The following is a 22858-nucleotide window of genomic DNA, read 5'->3' as shown; positions in this document are numbered from 1 at the left end:
CTGCAACTTCAGAAAACAGGTGTTTTCTTTTTACAGCATTTTTCTTTTTGCAGTCCGTTTGGCCTCTCAGGGCCACCGTAGTGATAGGTCTAAAAATCAGCATCAAAAGCTAAAAGCACAGTAATGCTACAGTCACACCCAGGAAGACTGTGGTTGGACGCTGGCGCGACCACGTGCAACGAACATATGAACTTCTCGGCTTTGAAATGGTTGATTTGAAAATGGGGGCCAGGTTAGCAGCAGCTTTCGGTCATTTGCTGTGTTCAAAGTGATTTTAGTGCAACCAAACAGAAATCAAAGTAAGCCTGCTATCAGTTTACAAATGCACGGCTGGTAAACAGCTTCACACCTTTAATGGCTTACATTCAGAAATCAGCCAGAACCTCGTAGACCGAAACAGAAATGGAAAAATTCCTCCATAAACAGTGTGGTAGTTGTTCCAGGATTGTAATTTTGCAGTTAAATTGCTAAGGTACTTGGCAACAATCTTACAACAAAACCAGTATACAACAAATTGAGTCAAATCCTCCGTTTGAAAGAGACCCGTTGCAGACAAGTTGCTCTGATTGGTGCAGACTGACTGATTGCAATATGCATTTATAAATGTGACAGCAGTCATTTGCAAACTTTTGCCAAACTGTCTGAGAACCTGGCTGGCTGCAGTGCACCTTGCAAACAAAAGTGGTTTCCAGTGATTGCGGGTGTTGCATTCCAATCAAGAGACTCAAACAGGAACCACCGATTTTTCCTGGCCATAAGGAGGCTGACATTCAATTCTTACTCCATCACTGAGCTGCAACATATCCCAAAAAAACCACCTTTCTGGTAATACCAAATAGTACCTTTATGTTGGTGAATTGCACTGAATTGAAAGACGCAACACAAATATTCAAGCTTTGCCATATTTATCAAAGAGCAGTCATCAAAAATAAGACATTCTACTACATTCATCAGAAAATAGCCTATGTGTCAGATGTTGATTACGATGAATTTAATCAAACCTATTAACATGTCCCAAATCAAGTTTTACATAAGCAAACCGTTGTGCAAGTTTGTTTTGTGTTTTAGACAATATACAACACCCCATAACATTTTACAGTCCAAACGTGCTAACAGTGCTGTCTTTCACAGAATATCTCTTAAATCAAGTTTAATTTAAGACTAGGGCATAGGCAGTATGATTAGATGACCAAATGCATTCAAGAGACACTTAAAAATTCAGAATCAACATAACTGTTTATTATTTATTTATTAACTTTATTTGGAACATAGCAAAAAAACCAAAATACTATATACAAATTTAGCAGTAGAAATGTATCTCCACTGGGTTGGTTGCTTTTCTTCTTAAATAGAAAAAACAGCAGGCCTTGAACTTTTAAAAGTAAAACAACAACAAATTTTAAAAGAATGTAAATAAAACCTCTTTAAATCAGAGGCAAGTTCGTTTCAGTCTCTGGTTGTATTAATGGGAGCCTTTAAAAATCCACAATGATTGCTTTCCCTTGAGTCATTCTGCGTGGAGAGAATCAGGCCGAGGGCTGCAGCAGAACATCGAGCACAAAATGGCCACAGACGTAAAAGCGAATGAAATCAAGTTAAAGAAGTACATGTAAACTCCAAAAATATAGTCTCTCACACGCTGCTAACCACCAGCGTGCCTTGTCCCAAAAATAGATTTTTCTGCCTGCATTGCTTTTTTGATTTCCTCCCAACAGGGAAGTCAATCTTGAATCTGCAGCGCTGTGAGGCTTTTGAGGAAATGCGACTGTCTCGAGTTCGGGCATACATTTTTATTTGACAGCTCACAGCTGAGGTGGTTGAAATGTCCATGCAGCCGTCTGAGGTTCACTGGTTAAAAACCGCCGCAAACCTTCCTATAGTTTCTTCCTCCGCGTGACAGGTTTTGTAAAAACTGTGTCCAAGACACGTTTACGTCGAAGGTTCCTGCTGGTGGTCGGTTCCTCTCCCTCTTTAACCCTCCTCGGTGCTCGTGGCATCGAATCGACTGGACTGGGCAGAGGCGAGATCAGTTCGACTTCTGCAAAGGGAAGCGGCGTTGCGACAGCTTTGGATCTGGGGGGATGGAAATTTCAGTTAAAATAAAACCTGCCAATGTGATGTATAATCCGTATTAATGCCAAGACTCAGATTACCGAAAAGCACCACTGAAAGACACAGGAAATCATTCCTGCCTGTGGCCATCTCCCTGTGCAACTCATCCACTTAACACACTGTTTACTGCAACAGCTACACCCTTCTTGCACATTTTATTTGTTAATATGTGACTTTTATGTATATATATGCCTGTATATACTGTGCTATTCTTAGTTAGTGTATTGTCTGTCTTTGTTAATGTTTGTTTATAATGGAGCACTGTAACAAAAAATTATTTCCCCTAGGGATCAATAAAGTATTCTGAATCTGATATAGATGTTAAATAAACAAAATAGAAAAATACACAGATACAACTGACATACATATGAATATAAATTAAATAATTTATAATAATAATAATAAATTTTCCTTCTTGGTGACCTGTGTATGCAAGTATTTTTACTTGTTTTGCTAACTCGGTCATTAACACCACCACAGTACAGACTTGTAACAGGAAACCTCAGCCTCTATTTACTATTTATGAACATTACTTTATATATATGCGGCATTTCCTGCACCTATCTAGATCTATCTCTCTATATCTATATATCTCTCTGTCTCTATCTATGACAGATATCTAGATATATCCATCTATAGTTTACTTTCATTTTATGACGCTGTATTTTTGCCCGCGTTTTGGTGTAGGATGTAGTTTCTTACTTGGCAGTTCGCTTGTTTGTTTTGCTGCTTTTAGTAGCGCCTGCGTCTCTCTCGACTTCTACATTATGTTCTGAAGACATTTCATCCTGGAAAAAAGAGAAAAATGGCATCTTCAAAAGAGCTTTCATTTCATTCATCAGTACTTCTGTTACAACCCTTAGTTATCTAGCTTCTGTAGAGCAGTGGTTTAAACTCTTGTGTGCGCTGCGTCCAACATCCTGGTTCAAAGGCTCATAACTGATAGAATAACTATGACGGGGGAGATATATAAAAACAAAATAAACAAATGCAAAGAGAGAGAGAGAGAAAAAAAAAAAGAGATTCGTTATCTTTAGGATAGAAAAAGAAATCAAGTGTGAACAAAGTTGAAGTTCCTACCTGAACTTTGACTCTGCTGCGAGTGACGGGCGCCTCACGTTGTTCAGAGGAATCTGCTCTTCGGGCTGACACAGACACAACAAAGGGTTACAACCATTTACAGAAAAATAAATAAATATGAAGAAACTGATACTCGGCTCACCTCTTGTTCGTCTTCGCGAGGGGGAATAGATGAATGAATTCTCGCCTGGACTGGATTCATCATCCTCAGGTTGTGGGACCAGCCAGTCTTTCCCCAGGGAGTGAACCTGCTCCACTGATGACTTTTTATTCCTCTTGCTTGTTCTCAGCGCCTTCTTAACCATGGCATCATCTGTTTAAGAGGTTACACTTTTAGATCAACACATTTTGAATTCTACATGCACATCATACAAGTTAAACCAGCATGCAGTAGAATAAATTCAGTCTCTTTGTAATCTTCACTAATTTGAACTCGTTGGTACATACAGCTTCACACCGACTGTTCTTTTCTTCTCCCACACAGCCATATTTTAAGTTAAATTCATACCTTCCTGCTTCTCTTCCTCATCTTTAAGTCTCTTGATAAGGGCATCAGCAACAGGAGTCTTAGAGTCCACCTCCAACGGTGAGTTCAAAAGGGGAAGATCTTCCTCTGGGTGGTCCCAAAGTTTGCTTCTAGTGGGGCGACGGGAGTTGGTTCGACTCGCACTTCTGGGCGGTTCGGGTTCGTGTAAATCTCCTGTCTCTGTTGCGTTTTCAGCAGTCGTCTCTCCTTGTGTCTTTTCTGGACTCTTAGAAAGCGACACAGGAACCAGTTTCACCTGGAAATGTTAAATGTAAAAAATGAACGATGGATGGATTGGGATTGCAACATGTAATATGAAAAAATATATATATAAAAAGGCATGCATGATAACTAGAGGTGAAAATCAAAAATGAAAATAAAAGCATTTCATGAAATATGCTTCAAATATTAAGATCATACTTGAGCAGCCTATCTGCAAACATAATCTGTGCAGTTTTGTAGTCCTGGTGTTAAATAAATATAATCTACAAGGTTCAGCATATCAGTTTTACAGATTATAGACAGCTTTCTGAATTCTTACCTGTGGATATACAGTTAGGCTAATCTGGCTTGAGTGTCGAGTTGTCCGGCCAGGGCTAGGAAGCTGCTCTTCTTTGTCTTCTACTTTCTCCAGCACAGTGGACAAAGTCTCTGATGCTTCCGTCTTTGTCCTTCTGGAGCTCCGTCTTACAGGAGAGGCAAACACCTCATCCTGTTCGTGTTCTTCTTTCACGATCTCAAGCGGCGTCGCCACCACTTCAGTGCTACTCGTAATCCTTCGGCTGGACCTCCTCGGAGTCTTTACCTGAGATGCTGCGTGTTTGGATGGGGTTGGAATCTTTGAGCTTGTTCGTCGACTTGGTTTTATTACGGTAACTTCCTCCTCGTGTTTGACTTCATCATCTGTGGCTGTAGACACCTCACTGCCACTTTGAGTCCTTTGACTGGTCCTTGTTGCAGCCACCCTCTGCGAACGTCTGGATGGAGACGATGCCTTGGAGGTTGACGCAACTGAAGTATTGTTATCCATGACCTCAACCTCTTCGTCCTCTTCTTTTGGAAGCTCTGGCTGTGTTTTGCGGGTACTTCTTCGAGGTGTGCTGGCTGGGACTTTGGTTTCTTTAGCCTGTTTACCTTTCCTAGGTGTACGACTCGGTGACGCAGGGACCAGAGTGCTTGTTTTTGTGTCCTCCATTTCCCTGTCGTCCTCTGGCTCATTTGCTTCCTCTGACAGAGGAGAGATAAAAGTTACCATCCTCCCCCTCGTCATCCTCCGTGTTGGAGTGGAAGGAGTCTTCTTCCTCTGAGAGGTAGTAGGCTCTTGTACAGGCTCTTCATCCAGCTCACTTTTTAAGCTCAAAGCCTGCTTTACAGGTTTCTCTTCAACACTTTCATCTGTTCTCGTGCTTCCCTCACCTATCTGCTGCGTTTCCTTCTCCGTTTTAATTTCTTCATCTTTTTCCTCGTCTGCCTCCATTGATGATTTGCGGTCCTGCAGCTCCTCTTCTTCCGTGATAGGCTCCGTTTCTGCACTAGTGCCATTCTCCTCAGGCTCTTCCCGCTCCTCAGCAGGATGGTGTTTGTCCTTTGCTTCCACTGCTACATCAGCAGCTTCTACCTGTGCCAGAGATTCCACGGCTGCAAGACATTCTTCCAATGTAGCTGGGACAGAGACTGAAACAGCAGCAGACTCATGGTCTTCAGTCAACATTACCAACTCTGCAGCCTTCTGCTTTTTAGCATCATCTGACTCTTGGTTTGCTTCAGTAGATTCAGTTTCAAAGTCAGCTTGGAGTTGAACAATTTCTGTGCCATCTATATAGTTCCCATCAACCATTTCAATCTCTTCTTGTGAGGCTTCTTCACACTGGGTGGTATCCTGGTCCTCTGTGCTCAAAAGAATAACCTCAGGTTTGGCCAGAATTTCATTAGTATCCATAACCTGATACTGAATCGAAGGGTCACACGATTGCAAATTATTCTCCATAGGTAGTATGCCTATCCCTTTATCTCCATCCTCATCCACATCCAACATCAAGGAGAAACTGCCGTGACTTTCATCAGCCACAACAGTTGGACGAAGCTCAGGAAGATCCATCTGAGCTCCATCAACCAGGCCGTGCTGTCCCTCCACGAGCTCCACGGGTACCAAAAGGGTGGTAGAAGGTTTGAGCTCCATGTATGGCAATCCTTGCTCTACCGCTTCATCTGGATCCATCATTCCATCATCTGCCCCAAGTCTCACCATAACCACTTCACCCTCTATGTCCTCATCTACCATCTATAAATAAGCAAACACAGAAAGTGAGTTTTTATGAAAGATTTTAAGTACAAAATTAAAAAACAAACAAGACGTATTCAAACATTTTGTTCTGTCTGACGAAAATGAAAAAAAAAAATCCTCAAATGAAAAAGTCGCAAATGTGTCTAAATATTTACACATGACTACATTTTTAAAATAATCAAATGAATTTCCACTTGCTCAGATTGTATACCATCTACTACACGACACACAAAACCCTTCAGGCCTACATTTGTTACCTTCATCTCTGCATTTGGGGTGATCAGAGACAACACAGCAGCCTCCTGCTCCGCTTGTGTTTGCAAGAAGTGTGTGTGGCTCTGCTGTACAAAGGATGGACTGGGTTGGAGGGATGGCAGCTTGTCAGTACCCGGGACCTCCTCAATGATCTCCACCTCACTACCAGAATCTTCTTCTTCCTCTTCCTCCTCCTCATCTTCTTGGTCTGACACTTCCTCCTCATCTTCATCCTCCTCGTCTTCAGACCCAGAGCTAGAAAGGTCTTCACTGTCGTTGACGCTCACAACAGCTATGAGATATTAAACAGAAGCAGAGAAGAAATTTGTAAAACAGCACTGTAATATTAATAGCACCACTGTTGATGTGAAATGCGTGTACAGTTTTCCTCACAGTGGGAATCGGTGCCAGTTGGCTCTGAGGAGGTTACAGAAGCAGCAGACTTTTGGGTGGTAAACATCGGGGGAGCTTCAGCATCGGCCTGCGTCTCCTCTTCATCTTTACCTAAAGGCTCACTGAGAGAGAGTGAGAACAACAGCCATTTTTAACTTCTTGAAAACAACAAGACCGAGTTACATAACATCCTACTGTGAAACAAACTCATGCTAGCAGTACACCGACTGGTAAACAGATTGTGATCATTCTTGTTCCTTTAGAACAGTCAAGATTTAATTCTCAAAACCTGGATAAACTACAGCTTTGGTCCTGGCACCAAAACAACAATTCAGTACTTAAGCAAATGAAACAAGTTATGTTCCTAAAAACATTTCCTTCTCCTCTGGTAAAAAACACAGAACTGAATGTTTGAACCAACGACTAAAAATCTAGTATGATCGGTTTTACAGTTAATCTTTATTGTATCGTATCCTTATGGGTTATGTACGGAGGTGTATAAGGGCCACATCAAGAAAAAAATATATCATTGATCATTTTGAGAATAAAGCTGAAATGTGCAAACTGCCACGTTTGCTACATCCTCTACAAAATTGTTTGTTTAGAGCATTTAGTGAAACAAATTGATCAGCCGTCTTGTGATACAACATACATCCTCTTAATTGCACAAGGGTCTAACAGTCGCTAACCTCACAACTGTCCATTACCAACCCACTCTTGCAAGTTTGTGTTTTTCCGACTGCACCATCTTTTCAGCGTCCTTATACTGATCACTAGTGGTGCAACGGATCACGGTTGATCCGTAATCCGAACCGATCCCACTCCACGGTTCGGTACGCACGTGATCCGAAGATTCGAAAAAGAAGAAAAAAAAAAAAAAGTATGTGTATGGTGCGCGTGGTCAGTCTGTCAAGCGATCGTTATGGCCAGCGCTAGCGGTCCAAGTGGAGGAGCAGAGGAGTTTGCGGCACTTAAGCAGCCCTTTGCTGCCCACTCTGACCGGGCTAAAGCTATTACAAAAGCTACTGGGGTGTTTAGCTGCAGACGGGAGACCGTATTCCCTTGTACAAAACAAGGGGTTTAAACTATGATGAACGTGCTTGAGCCATGCTATGATATCCCGTTGCGCGTCCACTTCAGTGACAAGATCGTACCCAGGCATGTATGAGCAGGAAAAGTTTAAAGTTATGGCTGAACTGTCCCAGGCATCTTCTGTTGCGCAACTACAAATGGGTGGACCTCCAGGTCAACGGAAAGCCACGTGACCGTGACCACTCATTATATCACAGCGGAGTAGTAGATACAAAGCCCTGTACTGCCCTATACTGCACCTTAATTTGATTTTATATAATTCCGTGGAATGAGTCTTGAGTTGAATGTTTTAATAGGCAAAAAATACTTAAATAAGTTAATAAGTAAATGTTAAAATTTTGTCTTTTTCTTTTTTTGCTGATCCGAAAATTGATCCGATCCGTGACTTAAAACCGTGATCCGATCCGAACCGTGAGATTTTTGATCCGTTGCACCACTACTGATCACCCTGCTGTGTTAATGTGCTAAAAGAGACATCATTCATTGTCACTAAAACCGATTCTGAAGTACGATTTCACTAACTCAGAGCCTATAGCAATTTTAATTCTCAGAATTTTGACTTTATTCTCAACATGATCAATAATATTTCTTTTCTTAATGTGACCCTAAATACTCCTTCGTAGCTATGAGTTTAAACGACTCTCTTGTTTTTTTTTTATGTTTACCTGTTGAAGGAAGGCTGGTTCTGTGATGTATTGTGGATTGCTGAGCGGGTGAGTGGAGGAGACAGATCACTACCAAACAGATGCCTCTGAACAAACTCTGTCAGATCTGATGGAAGGAAAAACAGCAACTTTATTAAACTTTAAAGAAACAACACAAAAAGACAGTAATCACCATCATTACCATGTAGTTGCCCAAGAAAAAAAATCATTATTCAATATAATAAAAATCTGGAATCTGAAGTAATTTTAATTTGAAACCAACAGATAAAAGTAATTAGTATGTCTTCAACAATTTTTAGAAGACTTTCTTCACACCTTTTACCACCTCGAGTATCGCGAATCCTTATAGTCTAATCTAATGTGGTAAAATCGTTTAACTTTATCAGTTACAATATAGATTAATAAGTTGAAATGTGGACCTGTTGATTGTTCCAGATCTGCCTCTTCACTTGTCGTTTCAGTTAGTCCAGGAGGTTCAGCATGCTCGCTGAACTCTGTGGCCTCTGATTGGACATCCCGGCCCTCGTCTCTAACTGGGAGATCTTGAGATTCAGCGTCAGTGCTAGAGTCTGCGCTGTCAGTTCCCTGGTCACGATCTAGTAGAATACATGTTTTGTCAAGCAATGTTTGAGAGAAGTACTGCCAAACGTATTTTCAAAATCATGATTTTGGATTTCGGTGCAGTGCAACCTGCTCCAAAAATCAGTTCTGAAAAAACAAATAAGAATAAATTACCTTGAAGATGAATAGATGTCTCATTTTGGTCAACAATGGCAGCATCTTGCTTGGTGCTTGACTCAACGTCCAGATCATCTTCTTTATTAGACTGAATTTCTTCCTCAGTTTTAGCCTCCTGGTCAAGATCAACTTCCATCACATCCTCTGGTGTATTTTCTTCCCTTACGTCATCTTCTTCCTTTTCTGAATCCTCTGACGTCAGAGGAAGGGTTTGCTCAGTTGCTGGTGAGGCCATTACCTCGGCTGTTGCCGCGGGTTCTTTTTCAGCCAAGAATTTAACATTCACCGTCACTACATCATCATCATCATCTTTCTCTGTACTGACATGTCCATCCTTTTCCTCATTGTTTATTGAAAGAGGAGCATCAAAATACTCTAGAGTGGTGTCTGTTGACCGAACAGATGTTGTGCTGGTGTCAAGGTTAAAACTAAGATGTGTTTGTGTTGCATCCGATTGTTTTTGTTCTGCAGCGCCTTCAAGGGCGGAGGATAACTCGCTCTCGGAGCGTTTCAGCTGTGAGGGAATTCCACCTTCTGAAGGCAAGAACTTTACATGTGGTTGTTCCCCTTCCTCATCTCCATCTTCTTCCTCTTCAGCAGGCTGTAATGACCAGGTCTTACGTGTGGCCTTGGACAGTGCCGAGCTTCTGGTCAGCCGACTAATCTCACTGTCTGCTGCCATCTACAGAAAAAACAGAGATGATTGGAAGACACAGTTTATTTATTAGACCATCATAATGCACAATTATTTTTTTTTTTCTTGTTTAAGATAATTAAAAAAAAAAAAAAAAGGAGCCAGGTGGTTCCCCTATTAACATGCTCAGCTAAAATTAGCTCCAACCTCACAAATGGAAAAAAGAGGTTCTGTGTGTTCCACGTGTGCCTTTTTTTTCTTACCCCATTAGTCCATCGGATGCCCTTCTCAACTTCTGGGGATTCTGACTCTTCAATAAAGGTGATACGGTTCTCTTTGCTGCGGCTAGGAGGTGTAATAGAGCGACCTGGTGAAGCAGAAGGCGTGGCAACGGGTGTGGGCCTCAGGCTGCTGCGCAGGATGGACTGGGGAGTGAAGGCTGAGAAGACTGGGCCAGAAGCAGCCAAGGCCCGGGCTCGCTGACGAGGAAAACACATGAAAAGTGTGAGTAACAAAATACTAAAGATACTCCACAGTATTATCATAAACTATTAAATATCACAAAAAGCATAGAAAATATGAATACTGTAATCCTGGACTACATAACAACAAGCAATTCTAAATTCATCTACTGACCTTGACAACCTGAGGTGTTTGCAGCAAACAGAGTTCAGGTGCTTTGCTAACACTCTTGGGTGAAACCCAGGCACTGGGAGGTCTGGGAGGGCTGAGAAGAGGCCGAGGTGTTTGACAGGAAGGATGAACCACCAAATCGATCAGCCTGGGAGGAGGAACACAAACATGAATTTAGGATACTGTCTTACCAAAATTTAACATTACGTGGAGTACAATAACCAGATATTTTAATATTTATACAACATATTTTAATATTAACATCTTTACAAAATAAGAAATGAAAAAATAAATTAGAAAGACAGCTTTGTGCCAGATGGACAAACACGTCAAGTTAATATCAACGTTTCCCCCTCATGATCGGTAAAATCCGTATTATACGATTCAGTTTCACTGATGTACCTTGACTTTCGTTTGGAGGTCATGGTGATTGGAGTTCCAAGGAATGGTTCAGGAAGGCCAATGGAGGATGGCTTAGAGCTAGAGCTAGGAACCTCAGCTGCCCTGGGGCTGGAAAAAATGACCAGGCAACAATTTGCAATAAGCAAATTAAATAAATCAAAATGCAAATTATTTTTTTTAAAAAAAGTTAATTTCAAGATGCAATTTTAGTATTTTATATTGACCTGTTAGCAGGAGAGCACTGTGGTGTAGCTCCTTTGCCTAACCACACTTCTTCAATCTTGCTCAGGACATTGTTGATAAAACCAGCCCTGGACATTACCTTCTCTTTAGCAGTGTTTTTGGTGATGGTTGACAGTGGCTGTGGCCGGGACACTGGGACAGAGAAAGAAAAAACATTGTGCATTTGCTGAATAACCCTCTTCGGGATTATTATGATACTCTGTAAATGCTTCAACACAGTCCTGTGAAAACAGGTTTCCACTGAGGTGAACTGCTACAAACATGAAGCGTCTCATTACCTTCTCTGTGGATGGTGTTGGGATGTTGGTAGGGCTTAGCTCTCTCCATTGCCAGTTTCCTCTGAACTCTCGGTAAAACTTTGCCATACAGATCCAGGATGGTGTTCCTGGTGTTGGATCGTTCTTTAAGCTTTGGGTCTCGTTCGTTCTATGATTAAAAAACAAAAGCACAAACAAGAGAACATGGTTAGAAAAAGCTTATTTCTATATAAATCTAATAGTCACAGAATTTCTACCATTTCCATTTTATTAGCTTCTATATGTCAAACATACCACTAAGTTCATTCTCAGGGTGTGGTTGAGCTGCAGAGCAGGGATGTAGTTTGCTTGCTGAAGGTAGTGAACCATCAGTAGTTCTCTGTTCTGGAGACCACCTGTCCCCTGGAGAAACTTCTCCAAACATTCCTAAAACACAAACCAATAACCAGGGATTTAAGCAATAATTTAAAAATACAAAGGTGAAACAATTACAATGTAATTAAAAATAAATAAATAAGAAAACAAATCAGAAATCTCACAACCAACTTTTTATCAGTGCTTTCACCATCTCTCTACCTGTTCATTGAGGCCCAGGGGCAGCTTGAGCAGCTCCTTGATGAGGCCCAACTCCTGGCAGCTTTCATACAGGAAACCGAGCAGCTCAGTCATGTTGAGGCGATTAGAGTGCTGCCGGAGGAGGTACCATGCTTCTATGAGACACCTGGCGGGAGGGCAAACAGATTGGTTAATGAAGATCAAGCAGCTGCTGCATCCTTGTAAAGAGATTAAAAGAATTAATAAATACTTTAATGCATTAAACGTACCTGTTGTGCAACAGCACAGACAGGCAAAGCTTGGCCTGTGAAGTGTTGGAAACCGCAGGTTTTGTGACATGGAAGTATCGTAGAGCCACTGACTGTTGGCCCTGGCACATCAGCGCTTGCAGAACGCGCTCATGCTGCCACTCAAAGTGAAACTGAGAAGCGGCTGGGTGCAAAAGAAGCTCAAACGAACTCTGATGAGGAAAAAACGAAGGAATTAACATTACACTTACTGAAGGATAAACATAAAAAAAACCTGTCACATCATGAGGTCTGATTATACATGCACATGTCTCTGAGTTAGCAAAGGCCTTTTCACATAGGACGCAGCACGCAAACCCATTCTTTTCTATTGCTTATGATGCATAATAATGGTTTCCAATCAATGCTTTTACCTGATGGTCATGATGGTCCAGGAGCCATAGGCCTTGTACTAGTTTAATGAGTCCAATAGGGATAGCAAAAGCTGTGGGGAAAGACTCCACTGATGCGCCGTCCTTATTGGGGAAGGAGTACATGACATCTAACAAGAGGTAAATCACCTGGAACAACAGGTCAAGGCTCATACAAGCAAAAGGAATCAAGTTAAAATCTCACTATAATGATCACAGCGTGTGTCCGTTCCCCCAATTTCTAGATGTGCTGATGAAATATACCATATAAACTACCTGGGATAGCAGGATTATCAACGTCAATATAGCCACTGGGAACTATTTTTATAAATCGCTCAAATCCTTAGAAACTATATATATTATTTGGAATAAAATTAAAATCAAAATTAACTGCAACATTAGGTCTATGTTATGTGTATGTTGTTGTTTGTAAATACATTTTTAGTGCATTGCCACTTTAGGGTCACTGGAATGTATTGTCTAACTGTAAATAAGTGTTTAAACAGCAGCATAACAGTGCCTATAATTCATTACTTTGTCATATCCTCCTGAGACCCGACCAATTCATTTTGTCCTCTGCAGTGGACAATAAAAATTAAACTGAAAGATACTTTTTTCCTTCAGTTCTCAGGAGGATATACAATGAATGTGTAGCATACAAAGCATAAGAATAAAGATATGAAAATATGAACAGCGTTTTCACCATCTCACTCTATAAAGTGAAAATGTTTGAATACATGAGTGAAGTAAACAAATGATGATAGCCTGTTTTGCTAGTTCAAATTAGTGCTTAAGATGGTCATCTGTGTTAATATTTACTGAAGTTGACTGAAGTTAATGGTCTAAAAATAATCACTAACAATCTAACAGTTGTGTATATAGTGTTAAAATGCATACATGCTGAAGATATATGATTCTGTAAACAGACAGTATGAGTTGAAGGATACAATCGCATGTTTTGCAGCCTCATCAATGTTGTCCAGCAGATATATGTCAAGCAAGGCCTGCAAATCACACAATTGAGAATCTTAAAAATTATAAAAGCATATTAAATAATAAGTATTGTTTGTTTAAAAATAAAATGAATAAAGTAAAATATAGATTTAAATTCTTACATGCAGCGTAGGTGGTGGGTATTGCCCCGTTCCACCTTCATCCCTTTTCCACAGGTTCGTCAAGCGTTCGCCACACTGGCCAACTAAACCGTCGATCATCAGGCAGTCTGCGCACCACTTGCCCCTGAGAAAACAGCAGGTGGTCAGCATAATCAAAGGAAAACAGGAGACAACTCGTAAACCTGGAACGGGCACATCTCATAGACGTTTGCGTTTGTTATAAAGGAGGCCTAGATTTTAATGCATGTACACCCAAACTCCTTTTGTTACTCACTTGGCCAGCCTGGTCAGCTCCTCCCTGCGTATGGTGTAATAGTTGCTGATGACCGAGTGAGTATAGAAAGGCCTGGAAATCTGAAGAGCATCATCATCTAGTAAAGTAAGGAGAAACATTTTTTAAATAAATACAGCAATAATTTTCTAGTCGTTGCAAATAATTTGAAAATAAAGTTCAAATAAACAAACTAATGAAGACATGTGGACTAGTTACTCCAAGAACCTAGTCCTCCTTGTTTGCTTAAATAACCAGGGGTTAGTTATAACGGACATGTTTCTTTGCAGAAATAAACAAAACCAGTCGTTTTTTTAAGTGCTCTCACATTTATTATATTCACTTATTTAGTGACACGTTGTTAATTGGTCTTAAATGTGTTTCTCTTGAAAAATATATGCTTTTCCATTTTTTCATAGGGGTTTCATTTGATACATTTTCAGATTACGTATGACAGCATCACTTTACCTGAACCCTCAGGGAGCAAGCCAGTACGACAGAACCAAAGGACCACCTGAGCATACTTGGAGATGAGACTGGACACCATATTCTTGTTCATTAAACCCACCAGACCTGAAACAAGAACATAAATGAATGTTAGTGACAAAGGAGCTCACGATCCATGACAAATCATAGTTTATTACAAAGTGTAAAGTATGAAAAGAAAGTGTTGTATATGTTGTTGTCATCACTGTTTGGCTCTATTTCACAATCTAATGAAAATCAAAATCCCATCCATCCATTCTCTTCCTTGGATCACAAATGCAGGTCACACTCGGGACAAAATAATCTCCCTACACCAAAACCACAACTGTGTGTCAAAAGGCTTTGATAAATCAATAAAAAGAACTGCAGGCATTTTTTGCAGTCCATTAAATAAGGTTGTTGACCACACTACGGCAGCAGTTATTCTACTTTTAGTTATTCTACTCTAGATATGGACCTGTAGTCATGGACAAAGTCAAAGATTCACTAAAATCTGATCAACACTCCAGGAGGAGTAGTAATTCTTGTGGCTGGATGGAGACTTTTAAGGTACAGTGCTCATTGGACCTTCGGCCAGAAGAGCTAACCAATCAAAATACACAAATGGCTAAACTTCATAAAAGCTTTCTAAACAAAACTAATCAAAGGATATCGCATTACAACTTAAAAGTACCAATAAGTACCAATATGTGTTGACATGTCAGTTAAAGCAGTTTCAACAACACGACAGCAAAATATAAAAGTTGTACATGCAACTGTGTGGACAGGGCACCTTTTTGTGTGAGCTCCTGAGCTTCACTGAGCAGACAGTGGAAAATGGCACTGAGGTTACTCAGCAGTCTTTGAGTGTGCTGCAGCAGCTGCATGGTCTGAGGGTCTGTGAAGTTAGATGAGCTGTCAAACAGCGGTGAACCTGCAGAGGATCACATAAATGGATCTATTAAAAATACATTTGCAAACACAAGCACAGGAATGTAAATAAATAAATAAATAAATATTCATTCACAAATAATGTAAAATTCTGACAAGGAATAGAGCAAACATGTACCGGTATCTAATGAAAGGTGCTGCACAGATGGGTTATGCAAACATATGAATTCAAATCTATTCAAATGTATTAAAGGGAATGGAGAAGATTTATACACATATAGTTTTAGTTTATCACTAGTACACATTGAAGGTTGAGAAACTTTTGAAATGTAGTTAAACATCCGGTTTGTAAAAGTAACTTTCTAATTTAATAGAACATGTTTAAAAAACAAAAACAAACAAACAAACAAACAAAAAAAAACAAAAAAAACATACAGATGCCATCCAGTTCCTCCTTGGTCTGAACTACTTTGTTCCAGGCCCAATCCAGGATGTAGCGCAGATTCAATGCAGAGCCTGGTTGTTCTGTTGAAGGAGAAGAGAATTTGGAGGCGTTAACATCAATATAGGTGGTTACAATTTGTACAGAGAAGAGTTTAGCACAGATTTAATAGAACATACAAGTATGCAACAGGTAAATGTATCTTTGTGAATAACTATCATGTATGCCGTGAAACTGGGTGACATGAGCAGTTTAAATAAATCTTATTTTTAGTTGTACCTTCTGCAGTCCACTGCTTAATGCAACCAGTTATCAGTCCCAAGGAACTAGTCTCCACCGCTGTAGACAAGATGGCATCAAGCTGCTTTTCCTGAAGAACGAAGATGAGAATACAAACGAATAAAAAAAAAAAAAAGAATATTTCACTTGTAAATTTTTAAGAAAATCTTTTTTCAAATAATCTATACAAAAAGAGGAAGTAAAAAAGTGGGGTCCACGTGACGCTCACAAGTCTGCATGTACCTGAGACAGGCTGGATGGCTGGGTGTCAGCCAGACGGGATGAAAGTAGGCCGGACATAAGGCAGTGAGAGTAGCTAGTGGAGATGGTGTCACTGGAACAAGGAGCAGCTTTCTTCAAAAAACCCAGGGTCTGGTTTTAATGACAAAAATGAAATGATTGTGGGTTTAAAATAAGTTTAACTTCAATGTATGCCTATATATTTAAGAGAGAGAGAAAGAAAACAAACAACACCAACAAAAAAAACCCAAAACAATGATGAGGTGAACAACAAGAAACTTGCCTCTTTCTGATACCCAGAGCATGTTAAGTGCACAATTCCAGAGTTGAGCAAACAAGTAGCATCTGAAATGGAAGAAAGGAAGAAGAGAGAGGGAGAAAAGCAAACCAAACTCATTTGTCATATTATAATTCAAAAAGAAGCATTTTAGAGGCTAATACAAGCTTACATTTTTGCATGTTTCCAAGCCAAGGCTGTGGTGCATGTGTTGTGTTAAACCTACCAAAGTTATAAGTGGTGGGGTTAAAGTACTGTTCTGGTGGAGGGCAAGTGAAGGGAAGGCCCCTGCTCAGGCTGCGCTCATGTACCACCACATCTAGGAAGACATGTGGAGATACCATCTGCACCACTGGATCCAGAGACCAAGCAGCAAGGTATGGACACATCTGCAGAGACTCTCCCGTTCTGCCATAAAACAACGAGTACAAAAATGCATTACATTAATATACTAAACTAAAACATGCATAAAATAAAAAAATGAAAACACAACAAATGTTTTGAAATCACTTACCTTAAAGAGTCTGGCATTTGTGCGTGGTACCAGCGGTTGATGTCAAAAACCCCGATGTAGGTAGACAGACTTCCTTGGCCGTAGGCCTTGACTTGCCAGGTAAAGATGGACACACTGGTGTCTGGAGATGCAACTGGAAAGGGAAAGAACAGAGGATAGATGAAAAGTGTGGTGTGAAGTGACTGAAGAAAGTAATAAAGACGATAAAGTTTAGATACGCTGTGTAAAGAAGGGTTCAGTGCTTTTAAATACCTTCATTCATGCTGTCGTCCCTGTCAGGATGAGGTCTGAATTTCTCAATAGTCTGGCAGCTCAGGAGGCGGGTGTTTGTGGCCTGTGCCCGGAGAGGGAAAGCCGTGCCACTTAAATCCTGACTGTAACGTTCCTCACAATACTCGAGACCCTGTGTGAGTGTAAGATAAAAAAATGTTTTAAAAAAGGATGTAACAGTTATTAATAGTTAGTATGAGGAATACACTGTGCATTTGCTGGGATCTGCCCAGTATAGGATTCACTATTTGAAATCAATATACATTTATTTCTTATATGCAATACAGACCTCATAGAGGATCTTTCCAGAAGTTAAACACTTTCTTTCACTGAAGGCCAACTGAAGCAAGCGCAGGGTGACCACGTCTCCCTCACTGTGTGGGAGTAAAAGGATGCAGAGGAAAATAAGAACTTGAAATAAACACAAACAAACAAATGCACACACACAGTCTGGCTGGAAGCAGTTCTTAAAAATACTTGTTTGTAAACTAAAGCAGAGTTAAAGGCAAAACTTACAGATCCTGCGAAGACTGGATCGCCCAGAGGTAGCAGCAGTTCCTGGGGTCGTTCTCTGGCTCCTGGAAAGTGAAGGCATATACAGGCACCCTGCCACCCTCTAACTGTGAGTGGTATCTGCAATAAACAATGGAAGAAAGGCAAATGCAAATATAAATATATATATATATATATATATATATATATGCTAAACATGCTATTCTTACTGTTTTGACTCTAGTGGGAACTACAACTTGCAAAATAAACACATCTTTTACACAAAGTCTACGGATAGAAGTCGGAAGAAATACTAGCACTCACTCTTTCTTTAAAGTCTTCATGTTCCACAGCTGTAAGTATCCATCTGAAAATCCTACTGCCAGGTGGTTGGTCCTAGAGATGTACTGCAGAGCTGTGGCTCCAACTCCACTGGGTCCATTCAGCTGGAGACAAAGATGTCTGCCCTCTCTTGTGCTGACTTCTCTTAGCTTGGGGATTTCTGCAGGAGATTTAGTCACTACCTGCAGGTCTGCAAACAGAATAAATATAAAGGGAGAGATTCTTTAAGAAAAAAAAAGGACAATCTTTAGTTACCAGAATATGTTTGCATACAATGAAAAGGTGAAATGGGAACAGAAAGTACAGACATCCACAAAAGTATGAAAGCATAGTACACGTCACTTCCTCGTTGAAACTTCTCACCTGAAGCATCAAGTTCACTCTGGTTGCAGGAAAGATCATCGAGACAGAGGTCCACAAGGAGTACGTGACCGAGATCCGTTACTACGGCCGCAATTCCAAAGAACCAGCGCAAACCCTGGTGAAGGTGTTGTGTTGACGTGCTTGCTCCGCCATAATTCACTAATGGCTCAATAGCTGTGATCTAGATGCAAGAGAGTTTTAGAAAAGAAAAACAGAAAATGTTCACGTTAACTAAAGTTCTAGAAACTTGAGTCTAAATGTTAAAATAGTAAAAACTATGGTCAACCCACTCTGCCTGGTATGACAACAGCCTTCACCACTCTTGACAGTCCCAAGTCATAAAGACACAGCACGCTGCCTTCTGTTTCCTCCAAGCCAACCAGCAAACCAGACCTGTTAAAATTAACCAGCAGAGGACTTAACATTTGCACTGTCATTATTTTTATTATGTATGCACTTCATAGTGAACTTTCACTGATTACATCCACATCCAAATGAGCCAAATAAATCATGAAATAAAGCCCGAACCGTTTCAGCCAGCTGAAGTCTCTGGCGGCAAGGACATTGGGTGGGTGCTCCCCTCCGCCACTGAAGCAGTATGCAGACAGCCGTTCTCCTGTCACTGCATGGACCACCTCCAAATGGGGTCCACAGGCCAGCCAGGCCAACCCGCTGCGACCTACATACACAGACAAGGACAGAAAAGTTAAAAGCTGCAGGTCATTGTGCAGTTTAAGCTGAAAGCTAGCCTTGTGATGATAAAGCAGGAAATTACTACAAAAAAATAAACATTTTTAAAAAGGCTTTTGGTATGTCTGATTTTGAGGTGATTTTCTTCCTCCCTTTTAATTACCCGATGTTGCAACATCAGTAACTTATTTACACGGTAAAAGAATTATGTGAAGCAAAATAATTAACAAAAAAAATACTAAAAACAACAAAAGAAATGAAAACCTATGTGTGTGTATGAATGGATTTTTATATTTAAGAAACAATCAGCTTTAACATCTGGATCGCTGTCTGCCTTTATTTTATGATGTTGCAAGTTCTTGAAATTCTTATTGTCCTGCAAAGTGAAAGTTGGTTCATGGATGGAAGACTGGAAAGATGAGTTACCATTTGCGCTTCCATTCATAACTTATCTGCTCTTTTATTTGTTTGCAAGAACATGCTGAAATTCTTTTCAAACCAAAAATCCATCCAATAGTAAAGTGTGTCAAAGTCAAAGGTCAGACAATATACACCACATGTCCTAAACATGCAGATTAAGCAGTGACTTGGACAAAAAGAAAAAAAAATGTTTTTCTTGATGTCAGACTGTCATAAACCAAGTAGCTCATCAGATTTATTTTCATGTATTATTTAGTGATTCTTTTCCCACCGGGTGATACAGTTTCAATAGTTCATTATATAACATGTTTTCATATGACGATGATGGTATTGTATTTCATATCCTTTATTTGCTATTACAAATAAGAGAGAAGAAAAAAAGGCTGTTAAATGCTTAAAATAATAATGAAATATTCTTACCAACGGTAAACCTCCCATGAAGAACAGAATCTAGCGTAATCTCATCTTCCCCCAGAGCGTCTACAGTCACTCCTGAGAAAGGCAGCAAGCTGCTGGTGACTTGTGCAGTCAGGTCATGCATTGTTCACTGCATAAAAATAAAAAGGAAATAAATAAATGTTAAAAAGATTATTTTATTTACATTTCACCCAATCTTTTGGCCAAATATGATAAAACTATTATTAGATTTTTTTGGGGGGCAGCTTACAAAATGGGCAGAGCCAAAAGGAAAATTATAAAACCAATTTTGTTAATTTGGGTTGAATTTACACAAAAAAGACAGACATTTTATTTATCAAAGGGGTCAGAAATAAAATGCACATATTTATGTCAAATAAGGAAACAAACTCAGGCTTGATTTGTATGTATTCATCTCCCACAGGCGCATTCTGAGCCAGTAAAAACCCTGTCAATAGTCAAAAACATCTATTTCCCTCCTTCCATATTACCCTAGCCAAGCTATTCGCTCATTAAGTAAACACAAATTAAAACAAATTAAAAAGTCCTCCTGAACCCTTACTAATCCCTAAAACCACTTTGGGGTTTATGTGCTTGACCAGGTTTCTACACAAAAGAGGTCTTTCTTTCAAAACACTGCCTGCGCCCCCCCAGTTGTCAGGAAATATGCTGTCAGCAAACTTTTGGACAGCTGGGGCTGAGAATGGGCTTGCTTTCCAATCCACAACTCGTGGCATACAGCTGCACATCTGTTAGCACATTCTTCTCACAGTGAGATGAGAAGTAAAGCGCTATTACAATAATAGAGTAGCCAACCTGCTCAAGTGGCCTTTCCCCCCCCTGTTCATAATAACTGACACTACCAAAACATGTAAATTCACAGGTCTACATCAACAGCACTGTAAACTAGAGATTTCAAGGTCATTTTATTTTGTGGTTCAAAAGCTGTATACTCCAATTTCCTCTACATAGTGCAGACCACTCCTAAAACTTTACTCGTGTCAGATTTTTTTTAATGTTTAGTTCATGTTATTACCATGACTAACACAAGTACGCTCATGTATATGCCGTCGACTGGCCCCGTCATTGCACTAGTGCTCCACTAAGATAGCATTATCTGCGTTACTCTGTTGTGTATACAGTGCTGACAAAAATTCGTCTGTTACGTTTAGTTTGCACAATAGTACCCAATACCGCCCCCTGTGGCCACATAAGGAAACACGTTGGATTCAAGTGAACTCCCGCGCAACAAGCCTGTAGTCCAGCAGCCACATGCCAGGGCATGAGTTTGAACACACAGATATAACATTTACAAAATAATAAATATATATTCTCTGTCGGAGGCAAATGTTTTTAGAACAACAAAACACTATTGAAAAGCACGTATGGGTTCAACAAACAAACATATAGCGATCACGTGTGTCAACATTTGTCAAGTCTGTGTGACACCTATATGCATTTCTAACATTTTCAACTTTCTACAAGACAGAACATGTACATATAGCGATGATGAAAAATGTGAGACAACATAAAAACATTATATAGCTCCATAAACCACAGTAACCACATGTTGTCTGGCTCGTTAGCGTCTACATGGTATCAAAACATTTGTTTACATTGCTAAGTAACGCACAATGGTGATAAAATTAAAAAGATAAATGAAACAATGCAAGTGTTATCTAGTGCTGGACAATAAGTAGTAGCCTTGATACACTTGCATTAGCAGGTTACCGAGTTAGCTTGCAAGGTTATGCAGGATTACAGTTTATTCAATTTCACCCTTAAAGTTAAGAAAGCTAACTCTAAGGTTAGCCATCTGCATAACTAACTATTTGGAAGTTGTTGCCATTTCATGTAGACTATCAGGTCTGTGCTACAACAAGTCAACTACAGCGGTGACTGAAACTAAAACCATCACGTTTTAACCACTAGTCGAAGGTAAAGTAAGGGTGGCTAGCTAAACTAGCCCGAGGTACAGCAATACTTTCGCTAACGCAGCTAACTTTGTGCTAGCAGTGTGCGTCTAACTTGCGGTATGTTTGTTTTTTCCACCCCAGCTAATAACTATAACTGGCATTTATCATTGTTGACATCTTAGCAAAAACACAGCTCTGTCAGCGACGAGTCTTGTTTTACTTCAATCTGAGTATATAGGTGGACTGATGTCCTTTTGGTGGTTTAGCTTCAGTTAAAACGTAACGCCAGACAGCGCAGTTAGCTTGTAGCTTCTGGCAGCACCGCAGCAGAGTTAGTTTCTATTTAACACAAGTGACGCCCGCATTGTGAATCTGTGTGGGGATTTACTCGGCATAAACTCATTTAGTGAGCCGAGCTGGCCCGATTACATCTTTCCAAGCTGACCTGGAAAACGTGAGGCAATGTGCCGCTAGCTTTTGCTACCAACGTTTACACTACCTGTGCGAGAATGTTGATGGCTATATCAGAGCCACAATTGGTTCGTTTTCCTTTATAATTATCTCGATTCCTTTCTTCCTCTGTCATAATCCGTTGCTTTTTAAAGTACCTCTCCTACCGATAGCCCTCTAGGAGATTCACCTGACAAACAAGCACGAAAGGATCCTCTGACTTCAGGCTCCAACAACGCAGAGCGCCATTTCCACAGTCGAAAAGTGCTCTGACGCATTTCTTCCTCGCTGTGGTTCCGACAGAATAGACACACATCGAGGACGCACTGCTGCCCCCCTCAGTCTGGGCATTGCTTCTGTTTGAACAATAGAAACCAAAACCGGTGTTGTGCCAAAAAGTGATTGTCTGCCAAAAACTGATTTCCAATGTTTCTGTGTATTTTTTTTATGTGTAATATCTTTACGTATGTTCGTAAA

General features: G+C 40.2%; 1 protein-coding gene across 2 annotated transcripts; it reads right to left on the bottom strand.

The window, feature by feature from the left end:
• Positions 1-888: 888 nt before the first annotated feature.
• ahctf1 (AT hook containing transcription factor 1) lies at positions 889-22702 on the bottom strand. Of its 2 annotated transcripts, none has more exons than XM_026171260.1 (40): positions 22431-22702; positions 20019-20145; positions 19017-19167; positions 18779-18881; positions 18489-18669; positions 18108-18315; positions 17808-17924; positions 17581-17665; positions 17274-17424; positions 17022-17154; positions 16734-16915; positions 16514-16575; positions 16234-16362; positions 15991-16081; positions 15705-15794; positions 15172-15312; positions 14382-14486; positions 13917-14013; positions 13643-13766; positions 13475-13531; positions 12531-12677; positions 12139-12329; positions 11891-12035; positions 11609-11740; positions 11336-11483; positions 11039-11189; positions 10815-10922; positions 10416-10560; positions 10043-10258; positions 9143-9827; positions 8827-9003; positions 8408-8513; positions 6651-6772; positions 6260-6549; positions 4260-5999; positions 3701-3974; positions 3335-3505; positions 3193-3257; positions 2815-2900; positions 889-2073 (listed from the first exon to the last, which is right to left on the bottom strand). In XM_026171260.1, the coding sequence occupies exons 2-40, from the start codon at positions 20137-20139 to the stop codon at positions 1875-1877; spliced, it is 7626 nt and encodes a 2541-aa protein (XP_026027045.1). In that variant the 5' UTR covers positions 20140-20145; positions 22431-22702; the 3' UTR covers positions 889-1874. The 2 variants fall into 2 exon arrangements, with proteins under 2 accessions (XP_026027045.1, XP_026027054.1); XM_026171269.1 differs by having other exon boundaries at positions 22572-22702.
• Between the last annotated feature and the right edge of the window lie 156 nt (positions 22703-22858).

Source organism: Astatotilapia calliptera, chromosome 1 (assembly GCF_900246225.1).
Source record: "Astatotilapia calliptera chromosome 1, fAstCal1.2, whole genome shotgun sequence".
In the NCBI taxonomy this organism is placed as follows: domain Eukaryota; kingdom Metazoa; phylum Chordata; class Actinopteri; order Cichliformes; family Cichlidae; genus Astatotilapia; species Astatotilapia calliptera.
The sequence above is the reverse complement of the archived record's forward strand: the minus strand, read 5'-3'. Positions and strand labels throughout refer to the sequence as shown.